Below are 19,674 nucleotides of genomic sequence, written 5' to 3'. Positions count from 1 at the left end.
GTGGTCTTATGAGTCCTGTAGTCCTTAGCTATATTGGATAAGTCATAATCTATTACTTTTTCACAGAGTAGGTCATTTCATTCCAGTTTCTGACAACAAATAAATTTCTTCACTGCATAGAATCTTTCTACTGGAAGCTTGTAATTCAAGTAAAATTTAAAAGGCTGAAGCTCTGATGGGACAGTTTGAGAGAGCTGGTGCTGTGGAGCAGCACTTGGAATTCAAACAGCAATTTTAATGTGCTGGTCCAGAAAGACTGACTGTCTCCAAGGTTGTGCTCTCCTGCATTTGTTTCTGAATGTTGAGAAAACAAAGGCAAAATGTCTGTCTGCTAAAAGATCTAAGTGTACCGTATACATTTGGTAATGGTTTTGTAAATATTCTCCACAAAGTCTGGCATTCTTTTTACACCAGTTTTAAATAAGGTGCTTGAAGTATTTCAGAAAAAAACATGGATGTGTTTGCAAGTTTCAAATGCTATGAGTAAAGAAAGGATTTTAAGAAGTAAGGGTAGCATTATATAATTGAGGTAACTTGGGCTCTTGTTTGAAAGCCTACATACATTTTCCTGAGATTTCTTCAATTTGAATACTGCACAATATGTCTTTGCTGGTATTTTTGGATTGGGACAGTGAGTAACTTCCTCTTGTCTGCCCTTGAAAAAAGTGAACGTCATGGCTACCAGTTTTTTTATGCTTTAATAAAAATTAGAAGAAAGTACTTTATACAGGTGACAACTGTTTCTTTTCTGATTTGTTTAAAGAATGGATCACATGATGTAGTACGTATGAGTGTGCCAAATGCCGTTGGAACGATGTACCTTCGCAAGTGTTTAAATGTGTGGTTTTGCTATCTGTGTCTTGGAAGTTCACTGAAAAACTGGGCTTATGTTATTGTAGGTTTCTGTCCAGGTCTTTCTTCTGTTGTAGCGGATGTCTGTGTTACTTCTTTGTGTTGTGCGTCACTGCAGGAGAAGAAATTCTTAAGACTAAATTTTTTGTCGTTAAGACAACTAAAAATCTAATAGTTGGTACCTGGTCCAATTTCTTTGTTTCCAGACCGTTGCATCACACAGATGCAACATTTATTTAATGTGATCTGGACAGATCTCTAGAATACCATGCATCTTGGTTGCATATTACGTTTCACCAGAAGATGAGAACAACTGGCTTTTAATTTTTTATTCTTCTCTTAGTAGAGAAGTGTATATTCTTGGATAGCTGGCTGGTAAATTCTTCCACTCTTACATATGCAATTATACTTCTTGTATGCCTGACTCTCATATGCGTATGTGCATACATGGCACAACATTAAATAGCTAATGTACACTTGTGATGAAGCTGAGACAAAATATGACAATTTTTTGTTTTTGCAGACATGGTCTGATGGGTTTAGGGGCTTTAAAAGCATAGCAGATGATCAGAGGCTTTGTCTTGACAGACTGGTATGCAGTAGTGTTGAAGATTTGATTCTGCTACATTTATTTTACAGCCAACAGAAATCCATGGGAATACTTCTGTAAACTACTTCTGACTACCTCTGTGAGTCAGTGATAATGAAGGAAGAAAACCATTAATTTTTTAAAACAGTATCTGTACACTGTTTTCTGGCTACACAGTCATTCTATAACTGTGTGGGAAATAAAAAAAACTGTACAGGTCTTCTTTTCTAATGCTTTGGTCACTATGTAAGTCTGATTAAAGAATTGAAAGGGAATTTTCATTGTTGTAAGAATATCTCCTGTTGGCATTTAAGTTGACATCTCTTCATTGCTGCTCTTTTAAATGGACCCTTATAAATACTTTGGGACCTAGTGAGCCATTAGTCATGGTGCTCTTTCTTTTGGCTAATAGAGGAATGAATTTTTCTGACTGTTTGGATAACTCTGTCCATCACTGAATTTGCAGTGTACATTTAATGTCTCAAATTCAGTTGGAAACAGAATAACACTACCAATGCAATGCTATACCTGAGCTATATTAATCTGTTTCTTGAGATACTTAGCTTAGGCATTTACTTGGCACTGCACTTCCCGGTGTAGACATACCTCAAAGCAACTATTCTCTAGCTGAAAGTGAGCATCTGAAAAGAATACTTAGAGCTGTAGGTATAAACCAGCAGAGTTTGGTTTGCTCTTGAAGTTGATGTTTTTACTGAAGATACTAAATTTTGTCCATAAGGTAAAGGTAAACCTCTTAACTAATCTATAGCAAAGTAAAAGTTGGTAAAAGGGAACATACTTAGTTTGTCTTTCCTGAGAGAAGGGAATTAATGTGTCTGAGGCAAACCACTCCACAGTGTAAGCCACAGGTTCTTTTCTTTGTAGTCTCTGGTATATGGCTGAAAGAGCAAAATTAGACCACTAAGACTGAGTATTTTTAATATTGTAAGTTAAAAGAATCACAATGAAATTGAGTAACATAAAGGAAATTGCAGAATTCCATTATGGTAAAGAGACAAAAAAAGTCAAATATAAGACCCTCTAAACTTACATTTTCCTAAAAAAAATCAACCCTAGATTCCTAAGCATCACTGAAATAATATTTTTAAACCAAAAATATGACAGAGTACTGCTCTCTTTTAGATGGTCAGTTCTTTTTTCAACAGAAAAACTTGTTTGGATTGTTCTTGTTTATAGTTAGAGAAGAACAGGGAAAGGTGAAGGATTCTTGAGCCATGTTCCCTGGAGCACATGTAACATGCAACTATATGGGGCTTGTTTTCTGCAGGTGCAATTCCACATAGTGATCTGTTGTAGTTTTAGCTATGATTTTCCTTTTCCGTTGGTCTTTTTAGTCTATTGCATATCTTTAATGTTGTAATTAATCTAAAATAATTCTAGATATAGGAGAACTACTGATATTTGTATTTAGGTGTTATCTTTTCATAGGTTTTCTGCTCTGTCTCCAGTCTTGTAGTATTTTATATAAATATACACAATTTGAAGTAGCCCTTTTGAATGTATGTGTGACTGCAAGCTGTGGAGTTACATTCTAAATGTGGTGATCCTTGCTTGACCTAACTTTCATATCTGAAGAACCAAATTCATGGTTGTAGTATTAACATAAATTTCTTCTGAGAGAGTATAAGATTACAAAGTCAAATCATTAGAGATCCATGACCAGAAAGCTTTAAAATTCTGCAATTAGAAGAAAATTTTAAGAAGGAAATGTGGAAAGACGTAGGATTACTGGACCCCTCTAATATGCATAGAATCATGGAATCATTTGGGTTGGAAGGTCATCACCTTAAAGGTTATCTAGTTCCAACCCCCTGTCATGGGCAGGGATGCCACCCATCTGTTGTTTGGTTAGTTTCTTAAAGGGAGAAAATATATAAACATGGACTATGCTTTTGGTCCCTATGTTTTTTTCGTGATACCAATTCATTGTATTTTCCAGTAAGTCAAACAGTACTATGATGTGAAATAAATTACTTTGAAAATAGGTTGGGAGCCCTTATGGTTACTACAGCCGGTGTTGTGAGCAATGCTAAATGACTTATTAAAGCTGACGTTTATAATAGCTCAGCTTTTGTGACTTGCTCCGTGAGTATGTTCTTTCTGTGAGCACTGAAAGGATATGAAACTCCAGGTGGTTGACTGTAATCTTATACTTGGTGAAGAATGGTTCTCATTTAGAGTAATTTAAAAGTAGAAATGTTCCCTGTCTGATTTTTCTTCTTTCTTCAGAAGTTGAATTCACGTTAGTGAACATTAGAAACAGAACATACGACCTTATTAGGTTCTAACTCATTGCAAAGTAATAGATAATCAAATGGCAGTTGTGAAAATATGAAGCAGGATTTGAGTCTGTCAGGAGGGGAGGGAGATGAAGTAAATCCAAAGGATGCATCTGCCATCCTTCATACTCTTCTCTAAAAATTTGTTTATGAGTTCCAAGGCTTTGGGGTACAGCTGGTCTTACAGTATAATGAAGTAGTGACTTTCCTTGCCTGAATGTGTGACAGAAGGGTAGTTTATGATACTGTGAATTCACTAGTTTATTTACCTAAACATGCTCCACTGGAGTGTATGTTATTAGCATTATCCCATTGCAATTGTCTTTATTTCTGTTCATTTTTTCTTATAGTTCATTAAAATTTCCATTTTCTGTTTCTATTTTATACTTTTGGGGAGTATGTGTGTGCCATATGTAGTTTTTGAAAAGAATTCTATGCAATTACCAGAGTGTAAAGGATCTGGCTTATAAAGGAAATCAGTTTGATTATCAGCAATGTTTGCAAGGTGTCTTTTGTTGAAAACTTTCCGTTGTCAATTCCTAATAATTTTTTTAAATTAGTACCATAATTAGCTCCCTGAGACCCAATAATAATGAGCTCCCACCCTAAACTGTAGAGATTCTATGAATGGAAACTTTTGAGATAGTCTATATTCAGAGCTTTTCTTTCAAGTACACTTGCAATTATAATAGGTGTGGTGCTTCATGTTTCTTTTTGTGGTGGCCCTTTCCAACCTGTCCTGCTATGGTGACTGGAAAAGAGCTCTTCCAAACCCAGCCTTTGTAGGCTAAACGAGCAAGGAGTTTGACACTAAAAAAAAAAAAAAACCAAAACCCAAAACCATGGGGGGGGGGTGTTATGTATTTTAATTTTAATATAGAAGTTCTCTGAGATGATTTAAAAATGTGTATTTATGTATGTGTGCTTCCTGTGTTTCCCTCACAGAGGCTGGACTGAACATCTGCCTCCAGCAGAGGCAGCCATACTGTGGGAGATTGCAGAATGCCTGCCACAAGATTGAGGCAGCTGTGGAGGAGATTTGCAGTTCTAGAAAAAGTCCCAGAGCTCTCCCCACCTCTGACATCTGCTTTGGCAAACTGTCACTCATATTAAGAAAATTACGTTTTCTGTTAATATACAGCTGCAATATTTGTTTTACTACAGATAGTAGTCACTAGATGCTTTTGTGTAATGTTTCTCCTGAAAGCAGACTGCTGGCACTGAATTGATTTTAAATAGTTATTTGAACTTTACTTTTAAAAAATGCAAATCTGTCTGTGGGTACAGGAGGGAAGTGAGTGGTTGTTTTTCTAGGATATGTGTTCTGCCGGTTTGCTAAAAATTCTGGTTAGTGTGATGAACTTCATATAAGAAAACTTAAATATATGTGAAGGAAAATCAGCACTTACAGTAGATGAAGGTTTTATTGAGTGATTACTCTAAATGGAACTGGATTTTCCAAAAGCAGTGGTGTGTGTCTTTTAAGTGCAAGTCTTTCTCTCTCATACGTGTGATCCATATCTCTATATAAAGAAGGGGAACTGAAGATGAAAATTGATTGACTAGACTATCTCTCCCATTTCAAATTTTGCCTGATTGACAGAATTTTGATTGGATCTGTTTGTTTTCAGCAGCAGCTGCTCAGTACTCTTCTTGTGTATTCACAGGCTTCTGGGTGCCTCTTAAGCTTTGTGCACTGCTGCAGCAAGGTGCAGCATGATACAGTTTTTCACTGTCAGTGTCAACTCTCTAAAATATGATTTTCACCATTTTTCTGTTTCCTGATCCTTGCAAAAAAACCTGTCACCTGCTGGCCTTCCTTCTACTCTCCTCCCTCCTCCATACACTTTAATTTTTCTTAATGCCTCTGTACATGACTTACCCATCTGTTGTGAATTCTGCAATTAATTCTTAATTAAATGGGATGAAATGCTGTGTCTTCAGAGAACACTGGAGCAGATTTCTATCTAAAAAACTGGAGGAAAGAGGAATCTGTAGACATCGACAAAGGCTGTTCTACTGGAGTGTAAGGTGTTTTTCCTATCAAATGCCACATCAGAGTTTTGAGTGTAGTTCTGAGTTTGCTGCCTCTTATTAGTAACAAACGATGAACCTGTCTTTGCCTCTGAGTTATATTTGACTCTTGCTGACAAAACCTTCAGCCTCTAAACCTCTGATTGAACTGTGTCTTGTCATTCCTAAAATAATACTCATTCTTCTTTAACCTCTTTTATTGTGAAAGGAATCTGACCTCTTTTTTCCCTAACAGTGTCTTCATAGGATACATGTAACAGTATATATAGGAGCAACTGGAAACATATCCTAGATGTATTGTGAAGGGTTGGAAATACAGCAGTGGTCACAACTGACTTTGTGGTGTTGCTTTTTATTTTTGTGTTGGTTTTAGTAGTGTTTTACATCGGGGTATCTCTTACTCAGTGTGAAGCCTTCTTGGCTCTTACACCAACAGCCTGGTGAGCAAATAAAAGTTGTCTGTTATCCAAAAAAGTACTGATCCTCCAGAATGGCAAGCATAGCAGCCTAAGCACCATGAGATTAAAGAAGCTTTTGCATCTCTGACTATTCTGGTTAGACAGTCTCAGTATTAAGTTCCTGAAATTATAGAGGCTAAATTTCTTAGTCTAATTTTACTTTGCTGTTGTGCAGTAAAGTTCACTGATGATTTGTCTTCAGACAGCGAAGGCAGTAAAGCTTCCCTATGATCTATGAAGGAAGAATGACTAAAACACATTGCATTCTTTATAATCAGGGAATTTGATAGTCATCAGATAAATCCGACATGACTATTGGGGCTTACACCTATATCATAGATTAAAATAAGAAGAAATAAAAAGGAGATGGCTCGTTTTTCAATAGAGCTACCTCTGATGGCATTTCTGGATATTTGCTATACTTTTATATGGTTGTAAGCAGTGGATTTTAGGAGTTGTATAAAAACCAAGCTTCTTACTGGAATTTTAGGATATAAAGAGGTAGATTTGGAGAGGGGTGTTGATGAGTTTGGTTGGTTGGTTTTTTTAAAGTCTTTGGGTAGAATAACCACTCATCTCCTGACTTTAAGGATTAAGGTGGTAAACACTTGTGCTCTTGTTTCTTTGTGACTCCTTCAGTTTGCACAGAACATAATTTTGGATAAGATCTTACCAGAGCCCAAATGATTTAAAACTGCTTGTCTTGGAAATGCTTTCAAGTGATGGTTTTAGAAAACTAGTTGATAGGAAGACCATGTTGAAATCTAAGGTTATCAGAGTCCTCCTTATCATCATGGCTTCAGACCTGTAAAATATCAAAGTGGCTTTGTTTTTTTAGCTTAAACGAAACAGAAGAAGTGTCAGTTCAACAAAATAGTTAATCGCAAATACATTGGTATAAGAGGAAACCTCGCTGTTAAACTCAGGTAGAACTGCATTTCTAAACCATACAGAATTAATTTTGCAAAAAAAATACTTTCTACTATACCTATCATTATATGCTGATGCTTTATTCCAAGCAGGAAAACTGAGTGACTTCTCTGATTTATTTTTTTTCTTGGATAATCTTTTTTGTTTCCTTTTCTGAGTGGTAAAGAATTCTGAACACTTCTAAGTAAGTGTCTGGTGCTGACAGTGGCTTTTTCTTTTTCTAAGAACTGGTTTAGTTTTATTCATTGTGAAAGAAATCTTTTCCCAATAGGTCACAGACAATCCCAACTGTAAGATGCATCAAACACTCAACAACTTGTCTCCTACTTGGAATACTTATTCCATAGGGATGTAATATATCTCAACTGAAGTTTAATCTGCTGTATTTGCTCAAGGAATTTAGCTAAAATCTGCTGCAAAAGAGAAAGGTTTGTATTCAGCTGTGGTTGCTTGCATACGCAGTTCCATCTACCAGTTTCCAGCTGTAAGTCTCAGCACAACCCCTTTGGATAGGGCAACATGATTTTAAGCGATACACTCACGAATATTCCTTCATCCCAGAAACTTGTCAAGTTGATGATTCTTTGATATTTTAGTAGGGAAGCCATTGTGGGGGATCTTGTGGTATAGCATGAATCATCTTATGAAGACTAAGACACTGCTCTGAGCATGAGAGCATTAATTCTTGCTTCTGTGGCTTTCCTGTGTAAAATACTGATTGATTAGATGAAGAGATGCAAACCAGTGTAATATTTTTCCATTAATAAAGAGGGAGATAACACATCCATATATCATGAGATGAAGTCAGCTTCTGAAATTAATTTTCAACACCAAGTATTACTGTTCTGTCAATTCCCTGTGAAGACAGGACAACAAATAACCTTTAAAGACTTTGTTACAGTTAATTCCTTTTCAAGTGTGACATTTGTGTGGACCAGATTAAGTAAAAGGATCACATTTCCAAAAGACAAAAGTCTTACATTTTGGAGAAGATAGAGGTCATGTTTCTGGGTCAGATGTGTATAATTATAAGAGGTTCTCTCTGTTAAGGAAATTCAGGCAGGAGATTATGTCCCTGGACAGGCCATTACTTGTGGCTTTCTGTTGAAATAGGGGCAGACATAGGCTGCTACATGAACCAGAGTTTTGATTTTCCATAGGAGTTTCATTCTCTTACTGTTTGTACTAAAAAGAAGCTACCTCCTTTCAAATGGATATATGTAAGATTCCTGCTTGGTTGCTCAGCCTGTTGCATTTATTGAAGTCTCTTGTGCAGCCCAACCAGAGCAATTTAAGGGGGGGGGAGGAACTGTGAATACTGTCACTTTCCATCACTTCTAGACCAGTAAAATTAAAAACATCTCTAGTGCAATATAATAATATAGGAAAAGTACTTAATGTTGCTTTTAGGGACATTTACCATTAAATCAGGCTTTTATTTTAATATTAAAGAATATTATACTTTCTGTAATATTTCCAAATGGCCCATTGTGCTAAAAGAAAAGATTTGTAGGGTATTTGTAGGATCAGAAATTTTTGTGTCTGTTGAAAAGCTGACAACAGTGTAATTTTGATAGTATTTTGAGAAAAGTGTCTCAGACTGTGACCTGTGATACTTTGAAAGAAAATTTCATTAAATGTTAACTGTTGTTGCAGAGATGTTTTAGAACCTGAAAAAGGTTTTTTTATCTTGTGCTTTTTTGGAGGATTTTGGTATGCTTCCTAGAATTGGCCTTGCGTATGTTGTAAGCCATAGAAATACTTTGGAAGTAGATAATAGTATCTATATAGCTGTTAAATTCATTCACAGACATTAAGACACCCTCACAATGGGCACTCTCATTTTGCTGTTCTCACCTACTAAAAAACCACAGCTTGGAAAAAAATTATATTCTCTTGTTTCTGTTGCACTAGGGATCCAATCTTTTATATTCTCAAACTGATTTTACTCCCAGTGAGGCTGGTGATGCTTACTGTTCTTGCTAAGCCCTACCTAGGTGTAATTTAAAAATAAGCAGTACAGATCATGAAATAAAAACATTTTTCAGGTCTGTCTCTGTTGTCCGGCATGCTGCATTCCCTTTCACATTTGCATCATTGACAGGTTTCATAAATGTCGTTTCTTTTCCATCATGAGTCTTTCAATAAAATGCAAAGTAGTATTCCAGCAAAAGAAAACCAAGTCAGTGCATTCTTCCTGGATGAAGCAAGATGTGAACTAATCTGTTTTGAAACTTGCTTTCCATTCAAGTCTGCAGTATCTGACAGTAGTTATATCTCAATTTTGTTTCTGTAAATTGTTTTGCATGGTGCTCTTCTAAGACATTGCAAAAACCTTTCTGAAGTGAAGGTAGGATGTGTTTCTTCCCTTTTATTTGAAGGGACACATATAATTTCTGTAATGATACTGAAAAAATGTGGTGTATTGTTGTTGAATCAGTGTAGGCCGTTGACTGTATTTGGCTTTTAATTGCATCTGTCTTAGATTCTCGTTGCACATAAGTGGTTTGCTTATGTTTTCTACTATTTTTATGGAAACTTCATTTAAGTTAATTGTTTTGTAGTTCTGTGGTTGCTTCTTTTTGGTGAAGCTACACATGGGCACAAATTTGAGTAGATAGCAAATGTAGCTCACTGAGTAAAAACAATCTGAAGTTAGCGCATGTGGTTTCCTGAACTTGCAAGTGGAAAGAGGAAAAGAGAATGTAGAGCCAGCACCTTGGAGAAATGGCTCTCCCAACTGTTTTGAGTATATGAGTGAGAATTGGGATTGCTCCATGTGCCCCGATGCCTCTTGTGCAGTAAGACAGAACTGCAGCAGTTACTGTGTTGTTTCTGATAAGAGAAGATCCGAAGGTAGGATCAGAATTTTTTGTTTTCTGGCCTACCCATCTTTTTGCTTTAGGGTGTGTGTATGGCCCAGTATATGTGGGTTTTGTTCATTATATTTTCAGTGTTGTGTATTAAGAGCTCTACCAGTGATCTGATATATAAGTTTAGGCAAGTTATTTTACCTTTGTGTACCTTATTATCACTCACTGTTTTTTCTAGAGTCGACCAGTATAGCTTTGAGCTTTAAGTGGCTTGCAACAATTGTGCTGGGGCTATAAAAAATTCTCAATTATATTGGGCTGGCAAGAAGATTTCAGAGTTATCAGGATCCCTAGAAACATAAAACAATGAACTTCAGTATTTTTGCTCCTGGGACCTGTCATATACACAACAGCCTACAGTGGTGAAAGCTTCAGGGACAATTCCTGCCAGTGAAACAATTTGTATCCCTTTGCTTCTCCATTTGCAGCTGAGATTTTGGTTTTGTTTGGGTTTTTTTGTATGCAAATATTTTGGTATATGATTTAAAAGGTATGAAAAAGTTGGTCATCTCTGGCCTAGACACTAAACAGTTTTCTAGTGACTTTTCTATTCGTAAAATACTCTCTTATCACCATGAGGCCCAACTGCTGTTTCAGATAAACTGGAGAGTCACAGATCATGAACATACATCCTCAGTTGTTATATAGCCTCAGATACCTTGTTATGAAACTTGCTCACCTGAAGGCTGCTGTGAGACTTTCCACAAGGGAAAATTTTAATGTTATAACAGGTAAAAAATGAGTAAATGTTGGTGTATTAAGATTCATCCCAGTTACATGGGTGGCAGGGATAGGGAGCATGTAACCGTGTTACTGTGACATAGAGAGTTGTGGCCTGCAAAATTGTATACAAAGTAGAGGACTTGATGACTTTGACTAATTGTTACCATTCTAATAACACACTCAAAACCAGAGCATTTTGCATGTGTGTTTTCATTATAAAATGGGAGACAGTTGGCACAGATCCTTAAATTTCTTATGCTGTTGTGGGAACTGTTGATCAAAAGAGGATAGGCCTCCTGCATCTTTCCCACCTTTGCTTCTTTCCCAGATTCATAAGGATGAGTATTTTTAGTAGTCACAACATGTTTACTATCAGTCATTTGTATCCTGTAGAATAATGTTAGTGTTGGCTGCCATCTGTAACTACTTAGGACATTCTTCTCTTGTCTTCATTTTCAGCTGTACGTCCCTGACCCCTGGACCCAGCTGTGATCGGTTTAAGCTGCACATCCCTTATGCCGGAGAAACGCTCAAATGTAAGTTAAAAAATACTGCTGTTGTATCTTGGCCTTTTTTTCACTGTTCCATATCTCTTTAAGTTTTCCAGTGTGTCTGACTTAATGAATTTTGAGATACCTGTGTTGTTTTCTCTTAAAACTTCAGCTGCAAGAACACACAGCTATGAAGAATATCTCTTATTTAAGTTTACAGCCTTCCATGATAGTACAATTTTGAAAAAATGAGTTATTAAAGCCAAAGGTTACAACCCACCCCCCCTAGTATTTCTGTATGTTTCTTTATATATTTCTAAATGTTATAGCTAAGACAATCTCATGACTATTTTTAGACTCACTTATAATTTGTATGTGCTTTGTGTTGTTTCTTTCTGTCTCTTTAAGGAAGAATTCTTTATTAAGCTCCAATAAAAGATGTCATTCTCTTATTTTATTAAGTATCTTTAAACAATAACTGGTATAATTGACCAGATTAGCGAAATGTGAATTTGATTTTTCTAATTTAGTGGTATTGTTAAATCCTTCTTATGCTTAGAGGATCTGTAGATACCTAGCTCATTTGCCCACTCTTATTGTGTGTTTTGTTTGTCTTAGTTTATGTTTTGGTTCAGAGGATTAGCATAAAATTTGGGTTTGTATGTTTTTAGAATGTAAAGTTTTCTAAACACTTGAACTGCTGAAAAATGGTTGTGTTATTTTTCATCTCTAACACCTGAAATACGAGAGAGCATGAAGAATTTCAGATGAAGTAAAATTCAAAGCTTGGCAATTATAGATTTAGGGCAGCTCTGGTAAAGCCACAGCTGGAGTACTGTGTCCAGGTCTGATCTGTCTATTACTGGAAAAGCAGGGACATATTGGAAGGAGTACAGCAAAAGACCACAAAGATGATTAGAGCAACTGGAGCATCTGTTGTGCAAGGGGAGGCCAAGATAGATGAGGCTTCTCAAGAAGAAAAGGCTCGGGGCAAGTCTTACTAATGTATATAAATACCTCATGGGGGAAAGGAGTCTGGCTCTTCTCAGTGGCAGTCTCTAAAGGGAAATGGTTACAAATTGAAATATAGAAAATTCCATTCAAATGCTATAACAAAACTATTTTGCAAGGATGGTCAAAGAGTGGAAAAGGTTGTGCTTGGACCTTGTGTAGTTTGTATATCTCCAGCCCTGAGATACTCAAAAACCAACTGGACATGACTGTTAACAATCTCCTCTGTTTACCCTGCTCTGAACTAAAGGACTGGACTAGGCAGTCTCCAGAGGTGCTGTCCAGCCTTAGCTATCCTGTGAGTCTGTGAAAATATGCTATCTGGAGAAGCAAGTACTTGATGTGAACAGAAATGGTAAGCATTTAAAACACTGCTTTGGTAGTATCCATTTGGACTGCATCGTACACATGCTGTAGCTCTCCAAGACATTTTAAATATTAAGAATGTAGTTACATTCCTTCTGCAATAATTTTTTTTATCATTATGTCATACACTGGAAGCCTTTATCCTTTATGAACAGAAATCTACAAAATTAAACTTCTTGTATATTTCTTTTAAGCTTCCATTTAGCACTTATAAGGGAAGTTGTCTTTACCAGAAGTTGATCTGGAAGTTTGCTTATGTGTTCAAGAGAGGAGCCAGGCTCATGTATCAGCCTACTATGACTATTTTGTCTATTCTAAATATATTAGATTATGGCTCAAGAGTACTAGTTATTCTTTCTCACAAGATAAAAATGAACTATTAATTCCTAGCTAGGAAGTATTTTAAGAAAAAGGATGTGGCTCTGCATTTATTCAGAATTTTTAGTAAGTAGAGGTTGTATTATATGAAGCCAACTACCCTATGAGGTAGAATATTTATTTAAAATTGTTATACTGTGTAGCAGACTAAACTTGTTGAACCTTGGTGTGTTCTGCAATGTGTAGTAAATTCCACTTGAGTCTTGTTTGATGACTATAATCAAGATGCAGTCAAAAGAAGCTTCATTGGATGGCATGCTTTAGAAAGTGGTATCATATTTTCTATGTGGCTGTCTTATTTATTGCCATACAGGGCCCTATTCGTGCATTCTGAGAGCTTTAAGTCTTTTCTTAATTCAGGTAGAGGCTAGGAGTGTTCCTAATTCATAAACAAAAATTAATAGATTAAAATGCCCATATGCAAGTGCATAGGCATGCAGACTATGCTAAATGCAGAATATGCTAAATGACTGTAGTCCCGTTAAAATACCTAGAAATATGAGTTCTTATATTTTTAGTATCACATAAGCAATTAAACCAAAAAGAAAAGTAATGCTACTGCTCTCTCCACCTTCGTAAAACCCAAACCACACATTTTAACCATGTTTTATATTTTAACAAGACCGAGAGTGATGTAAACAAGTGTATCTTTTTCAGAAGTATCTAATAATAGCAGTGAATTCAAGTAATAATAATCCTCCGCGTTTCAGTGTTAAATGTTTGAAAATGCTGTGAATCATTCAGTCTCACAGCATGCGGAATAAATAGTGATGTGAGGACATTCAAGAAAGCTTTAATAATTTTGTGTTTAGATCTGTAATGATGGCAGGGGAAGACAGCCGTAGTGTGCAACCGGAGATTTTTAGATACTTTGTTGTAGCTGTTGCTAGATCTGTTATCTTTCGAGGACAGAATATTTCTGCAAAGGAAAGTTGTGAAATCTGCCAGAATAAAAAGATTGGCTGAAAATGTTCAGGATCTCCAGTGTATGGGCCTCGGTATGTGGTACTAAACACAGGCTGAAGTGTCTAGTTCCTTTGTGGTTTGTGTTACATCCTCTTTGCAACAGATTAGGTCTTTGCATATCATCAATCATAACCGCTGCCACTGCACAAACACCCCAGCATGAATCCTAGTGTGTTGAAAACTGTTGGTATGCAGCTTTAGGGAAGTATAACTGCATAGTTACAGTCCTGTTTTGTGAAAGACCAGAAAATTCACAGTTTCTTGAAAAAGGAGAAAGTGTCCTTGCAGGCAAGGCAGTGGCTGCCTACCTGTAGTGTAAAATAATTGCTTTGTTAGCTTTGGTAACAGCAAGCGTCTTGTGAGTTAAGATTGGCTTACCTTCACCTTACTCTTGCAAGTATTCAGAGCTGCTTGAATGTTACACTGAACAGTCACTCAGCTCCAACCACGGACCTTGGAGATACCCACAATTTTATACTAAAGAAAATATTATGCCAGTGTTCAAGATAAATTAGTTTGTCATACTAATTGTCTTCCATCACGCTTCAGAAATTTCCAAATGATGCTTTCAGAGAGACACTTTTACTTTATTTTCTTCTCTAAAGGAAAGAATTTTTTTTTTGGTTTTCATGGTGAGAATGGTTAGAAAACTTGAGCCTGCTCTTGTTAGACTGTCAATTAAAATCTGAGACAGCCATATTGTTTTTATTAGTTCATCCTGAAGTCAATGTTGTTACATTAAACTTGGTGCTTTTCTCTGTATTTGAGTTTTTCAGAGCTCTTAATTGGAGTTTTAATTTCTGGAAGACTGTAATATCCTGTAAGAGGTTGAATCTGTGTTCCTATGACAAAACTGATTTTGTGTGGTATGCAGAGCTATCCTTTATTACTAAGTGAACACAGTATCTGCTTAGTAAAGTTCTGGAGAAGTATTCTATCTGTAGAAGTATTTGTGTATTTTGAGGTGAAGCGTTCTGTATCTCTTGCAGATATTGGGGTCTTAGTTGATAAAACATCATGGCAGATGTCAGTAGAAATTGTCAGGATAAGCACAGTTATAAGCTGCAATAGTCTCTACTGAATAATATTAATAATTAAAATACATAATTTAGAATCAAATTACAATTTTGTTCCAGCAAACCCTGGAATATCTTGGGTTTGGTTTTCCTTTTTCACTCAAGCTTTCGTTGCTGCTTGCTGAAAGAGTCTGACTTTTTTTTTTTCCTGTGCTCTTCACATTTTCTTTTTCAGGCACTGATGCCTCCTTCCCTCTCTGACCTTGAGTGCTGTCATCTGGAATTTCACAGTGATTAAACAATGTGTTGCCCTTGTGATGCTACTGTTCTCTGTGGCCTCTTGAACTCTAGTATTTTCATCTTCTGTCTGATTTTTCACTATTTTTATGTGAGTGGATTATAGCTCTGGGTTCTACTGCCACCACTTTGTTTTCCTTGATCCCGAAAAACATTGCTTTTTTTCTCATTTGAAGCTTAGTTTTTCTTTTTTTTTGCTTCTGATTTCTGTTTGTTAGTTCCTTACTCATTTTAGTTATCGACCTTAGAGGAGGAAATCAGTTTTGCTACCTAACTAGTCGAAGAATATTGCCCATAATATACAAAATCTCATCTGCTTTTATTCCTGTGATGGAACTCTTTCAGTAAGTTCATCCAATCTTCCTGTGGCTTTCTATTTTAAGGAAGCAGTTAAAAATAACAACAAAAAAGATAAATATAAAGAAGAGCGTGACCTCCTTGTTGCCCTTTTAAAGGCTGCTTTGCAAATTTATTTGCTAAACACTTGTTTATTGTGCCAATAAGCAATTGTAAAAATGATTTTGCAAGTTATTGTAAGATTTAGGATTCTCATAAACCATGTTGCTGCAATGCATGTGTCAGTGTTTTGTGCACCATTCAGTTATTTTACACAGGTTGTGGTTTAGTTGAGGCTCTTACAGAAAGGATTTCTTGATTGCTGTATTTCACATTATACTTAGGTGATATCCTTACCTGTATGGTAAGTGTGTTTTTGCTGGGTCAGGCAATATGTTTTCTGAAGTTTGTCTCAGTCTTGCTTTACAGGGCAGGAAGAATAAATCTTTTTCCTTTAGTAACTTTTTCACTATCCAATGAATGTACCTAATGGAAGTGTCAAGAGATAGTCTGATCTTTTTGCAATATTTATTTCTTCATTGAATACAAAGTTTACAACAATATTTTCCTCTTTTAAATAATCACCTTCCTCTCACTTGTGTTTTTTGTGAGTTTTTTGACACTTTTCCTTACGTACTGGACTTCTCTTGAGCAAGTAAATGACAGAAGTTTTTGCAGGTGTAAGTCTTAAACAGTGTATTTCTGCATCAAGAGAAGTGACCTTAGAAGTATCTATGTGCAAGTGTGGACTTATGGAGGCTTAAAAGATTTTTCATTAGGCCTCCACACTGGTACTACCATTGTGCCTTCCAACTTTGCTCTTTCCTCCTTTTCTCTCCTGTTTAGGCTGCACATACTGGTGATGATCTGCAGTCCGTTTGGTTAAATGTATTTATCCTTCGCCTTCACATTTTCTGACCTACCCAGTGTCTCTGTTTTAACTTCTCCAGTGTTGCCTGGCTTTAATTTCTACCAATATCTTATACCTTCTTGTATTGTCTGTTCTCATCTTTGTCCTCTTCAGTTCTAGTACTAACATTTCTGAGAAAACAGTTACTTAGCTACAGAAGTGCAAGTAACCGAGATTGTCCTGGTGCCTTCTTGCTCAGCTTTGAAGCCAACTCATTTATTTTTATTCCACTTCTGCAGATTTACCCACTTTACAAAAGAATGTAATTTCTCTTTCTGTACAGTCTTACAGCTCTTCTTTTTCTCCTACAGCAACATTTATTAGTTGAGTTAAAGAAAAAAAAAACACCCACACCTGCAATCTTTTGTCCAAGAATCGAATTAACATCCTGCAAATTCTTCCTATATATTTTTTTCTTTTATTGGAAAACTGGGACTTGATTCAGTAGCCTAACTATAGATGTCTAACTGAGGTTCCCTCGAGTACCTTGGTAGTCTTTTCAGCTGCTGACCCAAAGGACACTGATTCTCTGAAAAAGCATGTCATAGCTGCCATAAATGTGCCCTGAGGCATCTCAAATGACACTAAACAACTTGATTAATCACCTGAACCAACTTTATGGAGACTGGGTCTTTTGCAGCTTTGCATGTAGTGGAGTAGCTGGGATTTCTTCTGGAGTGTCAGAGAGGTACAGAGAAGGTTGGTTTTTTCCGGATACAATCAAATACCTTTCTTGCAAATTGTCCCCCTATTCTGAAGTGGGTTTGAGTCTTTAATAATGACTTTTTTGCATTTTGTTTTCTGATACCTTGATTTGCATGTGAAGTCAGAAATTAAGCTCAAAAACATCCTTTACTTGAGAGAAGAATAGCCTGGCAGCAGCAATACCACACCAAAATAGAATTACTCCTTTTTCTTCCTTCGGTAGTAGTAGTTTTGTATTGAACAAGTTGTATTGTCATTTCAGGAATTAATCTTTCTTGCCAACCAATTAGTAAGAGGCTCTATAGGTAACTGTATTACTGTGACTTAAAGCCTGTACAGCAAAAATCTTTGGGGGGAACACAGTACTACCAAACTTATAGTGTGGTTAAAAAATGAAAGAAAAATACCCCAAAAAGGAAGTTACCAGGAGGAGAAAAACTGTGTGTAGAATAGGCCAGTAGAAAGCAATTGTAAGGATTTCAGAGATTTCTCAGTTTCAGAGTAAGATCTCCCTGTTTTGCTTGTAGTCAAGTCTTATTCCTTTGTTAGATTTGCTTATACATTTTGATAGATGTCAAAAGAACAGCCCATATGTGTATTAAAAGAAATTATGGATTTAAGTATTAATATTTCTATCTTTTTGTCTATTGGGAGCATATTAACTTTTCTTTTGAAATTCTGTAAAGTATTTCAAAATTTAATACTGTTTGCCTGAGGAGAAAAAAAGCAAAAGAAAGTAATATTTTTGAATAATGAAAAGCAGCAGAGTATGATACATCCTTTTTCTTCTAAATTTATCTTTGATTTGATGGCTTTAACTTTATTGAAGTAATTTTAAATTCTGTAGTAGTATGTAATTGGAAATATAATTCCACCAAAATAATTATTGGCTGGTGTATCTACAGAATTGAGATAAGTACGGTTTGAGCGTGAAGGTTTTGCTTGCCTTGCTCTTATACTGGAATGGTCATTGTCAATAGTGCTGTGGAACACCACATGGTTTGCCTTCCATCAAGGCAATAAGGGCAAACAGAGTTGAAATGTATGAAAAACTACATGCTCATGTGCTGAAGATGCAAGGAAAAGGGTCGTTGTTTCATCTAAGTGAGAAGGGGAAAGAATGCAGGATTATATTGATTTTTTTTTTCGGTGTTTTTTTTCTTCCCAGGTTAAAAGGGTAACCATTCTCAAACTCTAATCACAATAATTTTGCAAATGGCTTTACTGATTAAAAATGTTATTTTTATTTACCCCAGCACATTTATATTTGAAAAGGGTAAGCCATAGGTAATATCATGTAAGTACTTGTTACAAAAATGGATATTTCTGCTAGGTCAAGACAAACTGTTAGCTTGTGATTCAAAATATTTAGCACCTTATATTTTGTAAGCTCATGCAGAGCCTAGTGTTAATATTTATGTGAAGTGAAACCAGACTTGCGTTGGCTGTTGTGATTGTTTAAATACCTTTTATTTGAGTGTAATGGAGCATTTTTTATTTATGCGTCATAACCCTGCCAAGCAAACTGTTAACTGCAGTTTTAGTTTCTCTGGATTGTAGTATTTAACAAACTCAGATTTAGGATGTTTCCCTTAATCTGTAGCCTCGTTTGTTATGGTGTACTTTTGCTGAGAACATGTAACTTAAGAAAATAGCTCATGCTCATAGTTCAGAATAGGGCAAACTCTTTCCTTAGGCTTAAGCCTTCTAGAGTCAAAGGTGTTACTTTTTCTGTCCTGAGACAGTAAATTAAGCAAGGCATAAGTGAAACTATTTGGAAGGGCAAATCACAGAGGAGAAAAGTTAGAGAGGCCAGGGGCGATGAGGATGGTTATCTGATGTGGTTCAAAAAAGGTTCTTTTTTCTTTTACTTTAGAAACTAGCTGAATGTGTTTGGATTCATGGCAGAAGTAAGACTTAGTAGAATAAGATTTGAGGGGATACTTTTTTCCTTTTTAAACACATGAAGTGTTTGTTCTAAGGTCAGATCTTTAATGGTAAGATGCTGTATTTGACTTCCAGAATGAAAGCCACTGATGATAGAGAATCATTGCTCTTTTCTAACTGTTAACATTGAAGTGGAATTTTGTTCTGAACTTCTTTGTCTTTATTAAAATGTCACCCAGCCTATGTGAGGCTCAATTGTAGCAGAATAAATTAGGGTTTACATTTGGATAAAAACCCATAGTACTGTAGGAAGGAGAGTGTAAATTATACATTTCTGGTTTAGTTAGAAAATAAGGACAACAGCATGATTTTTAGATTCCATGGGGTTGTAAAATGTTTTGAGTATGGTCTCAGCAATAGTGTTTTGTGATTGTATGATTAACAGGCACTGAAATATTGATTTTATTTGTTTTGAAGCCTAGAGAACCTATGTAGCTATGTAACATATGGCCTTTTGGAAAATGACTACACAACAGGGAAAAATAGTCTTAA

At 36.0% G+C, this 19,674-nt stretch overlaps 1 protein-coding gene across 4 annotated transcripts in view; it reads left to right on the top strand.

The window, feature by feature from the left end:
• The window catches only part of BABAM2 (BRISC and BRCA1 A complex member 2), a 171,436-nt gene that overhangs the window by 10,043 nt on the left and 141,719 nt on the right, over nt 1-19,674 (top strand). For all 4 annotated transcript variants that reach the window (XM_032684413.1, XM_032684414.1, XM_032684415.1 and 1 more), the window contains exon 3: nt 11,219-11,295. In XM_032684413.1, coding sequence (XP_032540304.1) covers nt 11,219-11,295 — 77 coding nt within the window. The remainder of the gene's footprint in view (nt 1-11,218; nt 11,296-19,674) is intronic.

This window comes from Chiroxiphia lanceolata, chromosome 3 (genome assembly GCF_009829145.1).
Source record: "Chiroxiphia lanceolata isolate bChiLan1 chromosome 3, bChiLan1.pri, whole genome shotgun sequence".
Classification (NCBI taxonomy): Eukaryota; Metazoa; Chordata; class Aves; order Passeriformes; family Pipridae; genus Chiroxiphia; species Chiroxiphia lanceolata.
The sequence above is the reverse complement of the archived record's forward strand: the minus strand, read 5'-3'. Positions and strand labels throughout refer to the sequence as shown.